General features: G+C 49.3%; 1 protein-coding gene across 1 annotated transcript in view; it reads right to left on the reverse strand.

Annotated features, from left to right (window-relative positions):
• Positions 1–3,721: 3,721 nt before the first annotated feature.
• Positions 3,722–12,734, reverse strand: part of Znf398 (zinc finger protein 398) — a 127,116-nt gene continuing 118,103 nt past the window's right edge. Inside the window, exons 5-6 of the mRNA XM_012514192.2 lie at positions 8,315–8,428; positions 3,722–7,166 (exon numbers count right to left, since the gene is read on the reverse strand). Coding sequence (XP_012369646.1) covers positions 6,010–7,166; positions 8,315–8,428 — 1,271 coding nt within the window. The 3' untranslated portion in view covers positions 3,722–6,009. The remainder of the gene's footprint in view (positions 7,167–8,314; positions 8,429–12,734) is intronic.

Below are 12,734 nucleotides of genomic sequence, written 5' to 3' on the forward strand. Positions count from 1 at the left end.
AAAAAAAAAAAAAAAAAGACTTCCCACTGTGGGCTCAAAGGTTCTTGCTCGACCCTCAATCCACTCCTTGCCCCAGTAAAGCGGGTAACTGGCCACTGCGAACCCGGTGACTTTCCCCTTCCAATGTCCACTGCGTCTCCCGGTGCATTAGGATCACTGAGGGGACCTGGGCAGAGCAAATCTCCAGGTTCCACCATGTAGCAGGAAGCCGTGGCAGGGTGGGCCCGGGCATGGGTAGCTTCCAAGTGCCTGGCTCTTCTCACACACTGCCAAGAACAAACTCGACAACACTCTTCTACTCACCTTCTCAGCCCGAGACCTGGGGAGACGAGCAGGACTGGGTAATTATTCCAGTCCACCGTTCTTATCCTGTGTACTCATGGAGCTTGGCTAGTAGATGCTGTCTTACATTGTTTTTAAAAATTATAAACTCAGCTGGGCATGGGGCACACACCTATAATCCAGCACTTGAGAGGCTGAGGCAGGAGGATCGCTTGAGTTCACCATCACCTTGACCTGTATGAGCAGATTCAAGCCCAGCCTGCACTCCATAGTGAGACCCTGTCTCGAAAAGACAAAACAAGACGAAGAGCTAATGTCCATAGATTCTCATTCCTTCTTTTTTATTTTATTTTTTTATTTTTCTCATTCCTTCTTAATTTCAGTTGTGTTTGTTTAATCTGGTCTCTCTAAGAATGTGCCTGCTCCCTTCCTCTTTCCAGTAAAGCTGCTGCTAGAAGTCCCCACAGTACACGGAGCAGCCTGGTGTTTCCCGTGTTAAGCTCTGTTCTCACTCTCTGCCCACCATTCCACTTCTTCCGCTGCTCTCCAAGTTGCAGTCTTGGGCCAGCTGTCTCCCAGCACAGGGAAGTACACGGGACGTGAAATCTCTGCCTCATCTTGAATGAAGAAAAGCACTCAAGTCATTCAGGAAACGGCTCAACTAGGAAGTAATCTTCCTGCACCTCCCATAGCAGCACTTGCGTCTCAACGCTGAGCGTCCAAGTGCCCTTTGTTAATCCTCATGCATTTGTAAACCGGTACTAAAGAAACCAAAAGTAAACTCGGGCCACCTAACTTCCTCTTGAGGTCATTTTGTATGAAAACAATCATCTGCACAAAAGCATTAAAAGTGCTGTAGTTAGGCTTCAAGTTTTTAGGGCAAATACAGGCTTCCCTAACAAGCAAAGTCACGGAGCTCAGTGAAGTTTCATCAAAGACATTATCTGAAGTGCAGCGTGGCTTCTCGGACAGCTCTGTGCACACGGCTCTTGAGCCACTCCAGCTGGTCTGCACTGCTGTGCCCTCCTTGATGGGTGTTTGGTTTTTAGGGGTGAAATTTGTTCCAGAGGGGAGGCAATTGAGCAGGTTGATCAAGTGAGTCTGTGTGATTGTGGCCAGTTACTCAAACAGAAGCTGGGACAGGGCCAAAGAGGGATGGGCACCCTCGCTGACTTCGAGCGACTCAGGGCGCCGTCCACAAGATGCACGAACACACCTTCAGGCGCTCCATACCAGGAGCAGCGCGCTCTGGCCTGGGACAGTGCTTATAAAGTAGAAGTCTTTGGCAGAAGCCCAAGAGCTTAAGCAGGACTCCATCTCGGGGCCAGGGAGATAGCTCAGCACTTTAAGCACCTGCCTGGCAAGTGCAAGGACCCTGGTTCAATCCCTGGCACCACATGTTGTGCCAACCCCGCCACTGCAACCAGGCATGGTGGTGTACACCTGTAATCCCAGTGCCAGGGAGGCTGAAACAGGAGGATCACTGCATGTGCTACTACAGAATCTGAACGGAGGAAAACGTAAAACAGCGCCATAGGAAATTTAGGGGAATGGGCCAGGGAGATGGCTCAGTAGAATAAGAGATTGCCTGGCAAGCGCAAGAGCACAAGTTCAATTCCCGCTTCCGCCAAAAGAAGAAAGAAGAAGAAGAAAAAAAAAAAGACATTTAGGGGAGCTGGGAGGTTTAGAAAGAGAATAGACAAAACAGAAGTAGAAGATTAGGCAAAAAGCTGAGAGGCAAAAAGGTAATATATAACTAAATAAGCTAGATTTTGTTAATTATTCAGACAATCTTAATAAACTAAGTAGTTACTAAAAAAAAAAAAAAAAAAAGCTGAGAGGCAACCAGTCAGCCCAGCTCAGCTTTAGGACCTCCTCAGGTTGGTCCTGTAAAAATCTTCCTTTTGTGTCATGGGCTCTGTCTTAAAGAATTCCCTAAATTTCCTTTTAAGCAGGAACATCTCGATACAGATACCATTACCTTTACTTTACAGATAAGGGAAGCAAGGCTCAGGATGACTACACATACAACAGATCAGCACATGACTCGTGCTGGCTGCGACTTCAGTCGAGGTCTGCCTCAGCCCCTGCCCTCAGTTGGCCACCCCAGGCTGCCGCTGCCATACCATCTCACGCCACCAGTCAAGGACCTGCTGCTTGTGGAATCCTGAAACCAACACAGCCACCTGAGTCGTGTGCTGTGCAGAGCGAGTGCTCCCTGCTACAGCTCTGGAACCAGAGTGCACTGAGCAGGTCAGAAGCGGCCAGCACACGCATGGGATAACCTATCTGTGCTAGCAGAATCTTCACCTCCAGAGCCTGGCGGGATGTTCAGTCCTTGCTAAGGAGCAGCCCTTGGGCAGCTGCTGCTGAGGCCACTGCTGTCTATGCAGCTGTGACGGGGGCAGGAGCATCTGCAGAGATCTGCGATATCCACTCGTCGGAAAATGTGGGCCCTTTAAAAATAAACGATCAGTGAGGTTTTTGCAGACCGAAACAGTTAAGCATTTGGTATTACTGCCTGTTAAGCCTCCAGGTCTGGGTAGAATAGGCAGAGATGCCCATCTCTCCAAAGAAGCCAGGAACCCTGTCCTTCATCATTACTAACATGGGATGTCGTGCAGGGAATGAATGGCTCTAGAGCTCAGCTAAGAGTCTGCAGCAGGAAGCATCCAGTGGAAAAGGAAGAGTCTTGCCCTTTCTAGGCCAGTAACCAATTTTCATTTATTTTCATATTTTTGGCTGAACCAGAGGTTCACCCAGTGGTGACAATGAAAATGCTAGCAAAGACAGTCCAGTGAGTGAACCCCAGCACCCCAGTGGGCAGGTGACAGGTGACAGTCCGGAGGGCGGGCAGGTGAAGAGTGCGCTACAGGCCATCCTCTTCCACGTTGGTCTGTGCAATTACAGTGTTAGATGCAGGGCTTCTCTCAGGAGTGTCCGCTGGACCAACAGCTTCTCCTCCACATGCTGAAAGCTTTCTGTTGGACTTTACCTTAGCTTTTCACCAATCTACTTTTGAATCTTTAGCAAATACATTCTATAGAGGTGGCATGGAGTTCTACCTGGTAAAGAGAATGTAATAAACTGCGGAACCCCCTGCTTTGTACCAGAGCCATGCCCCTGCCATCCTTCTGAGGTGGCCCTGCACATGCAGCATGTAGCTCTTGCTATGCTGGTATTTGACCCGTGCTCAGTTTCTGCCAACATCTGGGTCTCGGCAGGCTACCATTCCTTGCAGAGCAGGCTTGGATTTATCTGCAGTACTTGAATACTAAGTTGTGCATCCTCAGGAAATCTTTTGGGGGCCGGCGAGATAGCTCAGGAGTCTAAAGTGCCTGGATAGGCAAGCTTAAGCAAGTGCGCAGGGACCACAGTTTGATCCTCAAATTCTCAGCACTACATGCCACGCCAGCCCCACCCGCAGGGTGGGCTGAGCTGGCCACCAAAAAAAAAAAGAAAAAAAATGTTTTGGGCTAAAATGAATCCTAACTGTAACCTACTCCCACATCAAGCCTCCTGTAGGAGCCCCTTCTCCAGCATAGCCTGGAAGACACTTGGATCCATTCAGAAAAGATCTTTAGGATTTTAGCTCACCACCTAAAAGTAGTGCTCTCCTAGGATTCTTCTCCCTTTTCAGTGTGGGAAGCAAGGTACATCACAGAGCTGAAACTAGAGGGCACGGAGGTCCTAGTGGGGCATCAGTAAAGCCAGAACCCTGCTCTTGGGACTCTCAGAACTCCTACATTTTCCTATCTTCATCCCGATACACCAGGTGCTGCCCACCACCTGGCTTGTTTTATTAACATTTTCAATGCCTAAAAACGTGGTCACGACAGCAGGCCAGCCTTCATGTCGCCTGTGGTCCCTGGTCTAGTGACTGTCACAGTGCGGTGTTTTAGAACTGTAACTGTCCTCCTAGCCACATGTTCACACCGAGCCTCCTGGGGGTACAGTCAGCTGGGCTGACAGCTTTCCCCGCATGGTACTGAACGGTGAGGCAGAGGGAAGGTCGGACTCTGGAAGGAGAACCCAAGTCTTACCACCTACTGGAGGAGGCTCCCTCCTGTTCAGGTCCCAGACCTTGCCCTAACACTGCATATTTAGGGGAACTAGAGGGCACAAGAGCTGTTTCGCCTAAGATGTGGGACTTCTGCATTCTGTCGTCTACATCAGGCACAAAACAAGAGCAAACCAACGAATCAAACTGATTTCAGTCAAGTTTCTGCAAGAACTCCTTTGCTTTGATTCTGCTGTCTTATTTGGCTTCACTTGGACAGAAGCCAGAGCAGAGACAGGCTTTTGGCAGGAGGAATGTATCACAAGGCATTTTTTTTTTTTTTTTTTTTAAATTTGTGGAGGTTCACCGCCCTCCCATGCAGGTGGAGGCTGGGGTGTATCTTTTGTTTTTTAAGACAGAGTCTCTCCCTCTCTGTAGTTTGGGCTGGCCTTGAACTCAGAGTGATCCTCCTGCCTCAGCCTCCCCAGTGCTTGTCTTATAGGCGTGCACCACCAGGTTCAGCTCAGTCTCATTCTGCAGATGAAAATCTGAGCACTGTAAAGGGAAGGGGGCGTGCATCAAGTGTAAAGACACTCAGGGGCAGAACCAGACTCAGATGCTCCAGGGACTGAGTGACCCAAGAAAAGAACACACAGTAGCCATGAGGCACACAGGCCAGCTCTGTCTGAACATGGGGTTGCCTCTCGGGGATGTGGGAGGTGGCAATGCAGGAGGGCCAGCTGAGAGGACAGCACTCTCTTGGATAGCTTGGGAACACCACCCCACTGCTGCAGATCTGAGAAAGCCAAGCCTGCCCCAAGGGGCGCTTTCAGAAACTCCTTCGTACTTGTGGAGGGCACTGTGATCACTGCTGCTGGTGACTGGCAAAAAACCAGACATTGGGAACTAAAAATTCAGCTTACCGGCCTGGAAAAAGGGAGACATGAATGCTCTAGAAACACAGGCCAGGCACAGATTTCCAGCTGCTGCCGCTGTTATGCCAGCTATTTCTTGGGGCTCTCTAGCTGTCAAACTGCTCCCAGTTCCTTAGCCTGGATCTTTACAAAGATCCCTGGTAGCAAATGTTGGTACAGGAGTCTAACCGCTAGAACCAAGCAGTACAATTTAGGAACTGTCTTCTTAGATAAGCTAGTAAAATCAGTGTTCTGCTCCCCAATATAAACAAATGTATAAGAAGATAACGGAGGGTCACCAGGAAGGCCGTCCTGAGTCCTGACGTGTCAGGACAGATGGGTGAGCTACACAGGGGACGTGGACAGAGCGTTTAAGAAGGCAGCGAGGTAAGCCATGGTTAAAGCACATTCTTCTGACAACCACCTCACCTATCAAGAACTGAGGGAAGGCCTTCACCATTCGCCCGCCTCAGGTGAGCTCTAGGCTCTCCCAGCACACTTTTCTCTACATGGTATAAAGCTCACTGAGGCCTGGCCCTGGGACAAGACAGCCAGACAGAAACCTGGCTTTCCAACCTCTCTGTGAGTCTCCTAACTTCTGCTTTTGTAGCATCTTTGGAAACATGGGGGTGCTGATCCCAGTTTTTCTGGACTTCCGGATATGGTACTGTTGCACAGCTATGAAGTTCTGAGACAGTAGTTACTGTAGAGGACCTTGAATTCCCCGACACATTGGAGGATAATTACTGTGGGTGGAGGGGTCCCCTCTGTGAGCCTGTGCACAGAGCAGGGGGGAGGAGGCTGCAGCTGCAGCTATAGCATCCCCCCTCCGCTCCCGTTCCCATACCACTGACTGGTCTCTAGTGCCTCTGTGCTCACTCCAAGGCCAGAGGCTTCGATTCCAGGAAGCAGTGGCCCAGGCGGCTCAGGTGGTGGCACTGAGGGGTTGCTGTCGCCTGGGCATCCCCCACTGTGCCCTGAGCGCAGGTGGTCTTTGAGTGTCTGCTTGTAGCGGAAACTTCGGCCGCAGAGGGCACAGGGGTAGGGCCGCTCGCCCGTGTGGATGCGCTGGTGCTTGAGGAGGTGGTGCTTGCGGATGAAGCTCTTGCCGCAGTGTGAGCACGGGAAGGGCCGCTCGCCCGTGTGCAGCCGCCGGTGGTTGAGCAGATGCTCCTTGCGCATGAAGCTCTTGCTGCAGTCTGTGCACGGGTATGGCCGCTCGCCTGTGTGGATCATCTGGTGGCGGATGAGGGCCGAGTGGCCATTGAAGTCGATGCCACACTGTGGACAGGAAAAGGGGCGCTCCTGTGCATGGCCCCGCTGGTGCAGTAGCAGGCTGAGCTTCAGGCTGAAGCTGCGGCCGCACTGTGTGCAGCGGAAGGGCCGCTCACTGGTGTGTGCACGCCGGTGGCTGCTGAGCCGCGCCTGGTCAGCAAAGCGCTTGGGGCAGTCAGGGCAGGGGAAGGGGCGCTCAGCACTGTTGTGCACACGCAGGTGGTAGGTGAGTCGTGAGGGGTGTGTGAAGGTCCGCGAGCAGTGTGGGCAGGTAGGGGGCGTCTCACCGGCGTGGTCCTGGGAGGCGCTGCCCAGGGTCGGCTGCGCAGGAAAGTGCTTCGGGCACTGGGCGCAGGGCCCAGGGTTCTCGGAGGCATGGCCACACTGGTGGGTCAGCAGCATGTCCTGGCTGAGACTCTTGCCACAGTGGTGGCAGGAGAACACCTGCTCCCCAACAGGAGGCGGGAGTGGGTAGCTTCCCAATTGAGTGAATGTCACTTGCCCCTCCGAGGCCTCGGGCAGGTCGGTGGCTACCCGTCCGAAAGGTGTCATGGGCACGGACTGCTGGCTTTTGAAAGCCACATCTGGGAAAACATCCTTTGCCGCTGCTGCAGGGGCAGTGGAGAAGGTGACCGGCACCTCAGGGCACAAGGCGGCCGGGGCAAGGCCTTCAACTTTGATGACAAGCTCCTCCTCTGAAAGAAAGGACTCAGAATTACCTCACGTCCTGCCCAGCCCTGAACAGCTGTCCCTGCTCCTGACTGCTCAGACGACGGACCTCTGCAGCCCGGATACCAGCCAAGACCCGTGCACTGCTGCAGCATACCCTCAGGCCTCTTGGCTGTGCCTCTCTGACACTGCTCCCTGCTGGGGGAAGAAAAGCCTGGGCCTGATACTGCCCTACTTGGCTTTCATCATTCTGTGCATCAGCTTTTTCTGTCACCTGTTGGGACAAAGCCAGAATCACCTATTGACCTCTGTTTCCCTCTGTCCTTTGGATAGATCCTCCATAGGATCGGCTGTCTCTGCTCTCCTTGGAGACAAAGTACACGTTTCTACTTCCGCATCTCTGCTTACTCTATTTTGGGGTTTTTTCTTCAGTACCGGCAACTGAGCCCAGAGCCTTCGCACTGAGATACATTCTCCACCCTTTGTATTTTTTGAGATGGGGTCTTATGAAATGGTCCAGGCTGGCCTCAATTTTGCAGTCTCCTGTCGCAGGCTCCCTGAGTGCTGGGATGACAGGTGTGCTCCACCATGCCTGCTGTGCTCACTTCTGTAGAACTCATCTTCTCCTTCCCTGTCTCCACATCTTTATTCCCCACCTGAATACCTAAGCTAGAAAGGACGTGTGTTCCTTTGCGTCTTCCCTCTTTTATTAACACCACCCCACCTGCCATTGGCTTGCCATAGCAGACATGCCTAGCAATGCTACATGTCCCCAGGGGAAGCTTCAGGAAGGGCAGAAACTGTACGTCCCAGAGCCTAAAGGAACACAGGGCAAGAAGGCATTAAAAACAGATTATATTACGTTGTATACAGCTGGGTCCCTTACAACCTTGAGACTTATAACTGAAGTGTCATTACATAGATGGTGCTAAATATCACAGTTACTGAGCTATGCCCTCAGCCCCAACATCTGCATTTTACTGTCTTTGCATCTAAGAGTTGCTTGCCCACTTAAGAGCTCATCTTAGCAGCCTCTCTGTTTCAGTGCTAACTCAGGGGACGTGTCTGCCTCTTCCTCCGCCCCTTCCTTGCCTCCAGACCCTGCGCCAGGCAGGTTCTCAGATCCTCCTGGCATGGGTAGGATGGGCCGAGCAGCTCCTCAGCCACCACTCACCTGCATAGGTGCCTTTGTACACCTCGCTCTCCTTGGCCTCCTGCGGGGGCCCGACCTGAGGCTCCTCCTCCTGCTTGATCCAAGACAGGATGTCTGATGTTGACAGTCCAGGCTCTGAATGTGGAGGGGGAAAGAAATGGCTTCAAGGACTTAAACTAGAAGGTAAACATCAGCATGCTGACTTGTTAAATACTATGTTTTAAAAACTTATTTCTAACTCTCTAACTTGTACCTCTATTTAGTCGGCTCATTTAAAATCAAGTCAATCTTTGCTTTGGAGAGGACACTTGAAATGATCTAGACTCAACAGTAATTTTCCTTTTTTTGCAGAACCGCGGATTGAACTCAGATCCTTGAGTTTACCAGTCAAGCGCTTATCCTACAGAGCCATCTCCCCCGGCTCAACAGTAATTTTCACTTGGCAGTTTCAGTGTCTGTTTCGTGGCACTGGGGCTGGACCCACGGCCTTTGCGCTGAGGGTCACTCAGCGCTTTTTATTTTAGACACAGCCACGGCCTCTCCAGGGCCCCAAGCTGCTCGCTGAACATGCGACGGCTCTGCCTCCGCCTCCCGAGTGCGAGGGTCATGGGCCTGCGCCAGCATACCCCACTCGTAGGACTCTCACGTTAACTGCATTTCCACATTCTTCTGCCATATATGAAATAATAGAGCAGGAAAGAGTTTTTCTCTTTAAGTAGAGGGGCCAACAAAGGTTAAATAAATCTCAAATAGTAAGCATTTACAATAAAACATGGTATTATCAAAGCATTGCTTTAAAATACCCAGAAAAAAGCAAAGAAGACTAACCAAGTTTCTGGTCCTTAAAGTGTCAAGTAAAAGACAAGTACATTTTAAGAAACACAAAGCTAGGCCAATTTACACACAGCGCATTTGGGATTCCCAATTTTGGGCTCTTTCACAGGGATCACATTAGCTTTGGTCATTAAATAATATAGGTCACTGTTTCCAAAACTGGGCAGCGTGAAAATGACATCCGCAAGTTCTTCAGGTCTCAGGGATTCTTTGGGACAGAAGAAAGCACCAGCTCTGCAGGTCTCCACGCACACACGTGCCTCACATGCTTGCTCTTCTAGTCTAGGCCTGGGTGCCTTCTCCGGCCTGTGCACAAAGTGGCAAGGTCCTGACAGTAAATTCAAGCTCTCTGAGGTTATTTCTCAAAACGCCTTGCAGACAGGGTGTGGTTTTACTGTCAGCAAATGAGCAGAATTCCCTGCTCCATTCAACACCTCTTAAATCAAAAGCGTTGTAAGCCAGGGCCACGGCCAGAGGCAGAAGAGGCCCAGTGACATTAGGCCCAGGGACTTCCCGCTCTGCTCAGAGGAGACAGTAACCCGGTCGGCCCAGACAGCTGCCTCTCCTGCTGCTCCCTGGCGCTGCACCAGAGCGGCCTGGGCACAGCCCGGCCTTACCTTTATTACACAACACAGAAAAAGGCGAGGGGCCATGAGCTACGCAAGAGGAGCTGCTGACAGCCAAAGGATAAGCTTCCATTTATCAGAAACCTGACTTTCATACATGCTTAACTGATTTTCTTTCACAATTTTCTAAACAATGAGCTAGTGCTCTAGACACCTTCAAATGTGGCACCAGTGTTTCTGAATTTTGTTACTGCTGCTTATGATACAACCTGCCAGAACAAGGTGCATCTCATCAGCTTCCACCACTGCTCTCTTTAAGGGGCCACTGTCCCTTCTTTGGCGGTCGGTCGGCTCACACAGCCCCAGGCCCAGCATCCTCCTGCCAAGCAGGAGAAACCACCTCAGGCTCATCACCTCAGGCTCATCGGCGCACTTCCCGCCAGGGCTCCGAATAGGGGGCGCTCTGAACCAGGCCTTAGTGATAAGGCTGCCATTGCCGGTTTCTGGGCCCTGTCTGTTGGGGGACAATGCCACGATGCAGACTGCTCAGGAAAAGACAAGTACCATGAGCCCCTATTAATATTAGTATTTCTGTTCAGAGGTAATGCTACACTGAAATGGAATCTTTTGATCTTAACTGCTGTCTTTCTTAACCTGGAAAGCCTTAGTTTCTAATGACATTAACATAATCTTTGCTTAACTTGAACATATGACGTTTCAAGATAATAAATAGCATTGGGGCCGGGGAGATGGCTCCGTAGAATAAGCGCTTGCCTGGCAAGCACACAGGCCTGAGTTCAATCCCCGGTTCCACCAAAAAAAAGATAACAGCATTAACAAAAATATGAATTCAGAAGTTTTTATGATTGTCTTAGTACCCGAGACGCATCTCTCTAGGGACATGCAACTAAAACACTGCTTTAAGATCATCTGAAGTAAATCACTATATTACGTTTAGCCACTTTATTAATATTTATTTGTACTGGGAATTGAACTCAGGACCCCATGTTCGCCAGGCAGGCACTGAGCTGCTGAGTTAAATCTCTTGCCCAAGTTACTTTATCTTTTAATTTTTAAATATTTTTTTGTAAATAGGGTTTCACTATGTAGGTTAGGCTATAAAATAAGGTATTCAGAGAAGCCTAGCGCCTATCTCCATTTCCTTTCTCCCCATATAAAGTAGCCATTCTGGGTGGGTTTTATTTATTTATTTGTTTATTTTTGTGGAACCAGGGATTGAACTCAGGCCCTTGCACTTGCCAGGCAAGTGCTTATTCTACTGTGCTATTTCCTGGCCCCTGGGTTTTAATCTTCCACGTTTCTCTGTGCACACATAAACATGTATGTTCAGAGTCATACTTTCCCTCTTTAACATAACATGCAACACCACATAAAGCATTCCATACTTTTTTGTTGTTGTTGCTTGGTTTGTGCCTGAGATTGAACTCAGGACCTTGCACTTGCCAGTAGGCACTTATGCCACTGAGCTATCTCCCGGTAGCATTCCATACTTTGATTTTAAACATTTTATTCTGGAGCTCTCTCTATAGCAGTCCTAGGTGCACTACACAGCTGCACCACTATTCATTCCAAGGCCCAGCGGGTGGGCACTTGGATTCCTTCCAGTCTTTAGTTACAGTATTGGTTAGCTGCCAGCCATAAAAGCTGTGCAAAGCTAAGCAAGTCACTGCTCGAGAAACGTAAGCCATTCTTGTCACCTGAGCTCACTGTGAAAGTATCAGTACTGTATGCTGAACTTGGGACACTCTAAAAAGCTAACCTTTCTTCTTCTCTCCCTTACCTCCTGCTTTTTCTAAATTCCTGAGTCGGAGTCTCATTGTGTTGCCCAGGCTGGTCTCAAAATCCTAGGCTCAGGCAGAAACCCACCGCAGCCTCCAGAGCAGTTGGGACTACAGTGTGTGCCACTATACTCGGCTTCCTTCTCTGTGAGTGGTGAAACCTAACAGTTGTTCTGGTCATTTAACCAACAGGACTAAGAATTTATCTTATTAAAGTGCTGGTTCTTTTGCCTCAGACAAAGGATTACTCTCTGGAATATATAATGAACTCAAAAAATCAGACCCCTTAATTTTAAAGATCCAATTGAAAAATATGCATCTGAGATGAACACGTCTCTCAGACAGAAAACTAAAAACAGTAAATAAATATATGAACAAATGTTCAACATCACTGGTCATTTGACAGATGCAAATTAAAACAATGTTAAAATTCCATCTCACCCCAGAAAGAATAGCTGGTATCGAGAAATCAACCAGTAACAAATGGTGGCAGGGATGTGGGGGAAAAGGAACCCATCTGCACTCTGGGTAGGAGTACAGGCTGGTGCGACCACTGTGGAAGTCAGGGTGGAGACTCCTTAAGAATCTAGGACTAGAGGTTTCAGGCAACCCAGGTATTCCTTTTCTTGGTAGCTTCCTAAAAGAATTAAAGGCATCATACCACCCATGTTTATAGTAGCATAGTTTATAATAGCCAAGTCATGGAAACAGCCCAAATACCTGTCAACTGGTGAATGGATAAAGAAGATGTGGGCTTTTTAAAAATACAATGGAGTCTACGCTTCCTTAAAGAAGGATAAACTTGAGATATTTCTAGGCAAATGGATGCACCTGGAGACTGTACTCTTAAACGAAATAAATTGGACACATGAGTAAATAAGGACCAAAATGTATCATAACTATTGAAAAATAGGAAGAGAATGTTCAAATGTGGACAGTAACAAGGGAAGGGGGATGGGGAAGGAAAGAAAGGAAAAGTACAAACTATGAGGAAAGCAGGAAAAACTGGAAACAAACCTTTTATAAATGGGAGGGGAGGAGGGGTTGAAGGGAGAGTAGGGAAATGTGGGAAAAAAAGAAACCAGTTATATCATGTACCGGTACAAATTCCCTATGAGAAATGTAATCATCATACATACCTAAAACATACCAATAAAATCTCATTGAAAAATTAAGTGGGTGTGCCAGCCCCGTCCCCTGGGCGCTGGAGACTGGGCTGGTGGTATGCGCCTGTAATCCCAG

This window comes from Octodon degus, unplaced genomic scaffold, assembly GCF_000260255.1.
Source record: "Octodon degus isolate 3935 unplaced genomic scaffold, OctDeg1.0 scaffold00027, whole genome shotgun sequence".
NCBI lineage: Eukaryota > Metazoa > Chordata > Mammalia > Rodentia > Octodontidae > Octodon > Octodon degus.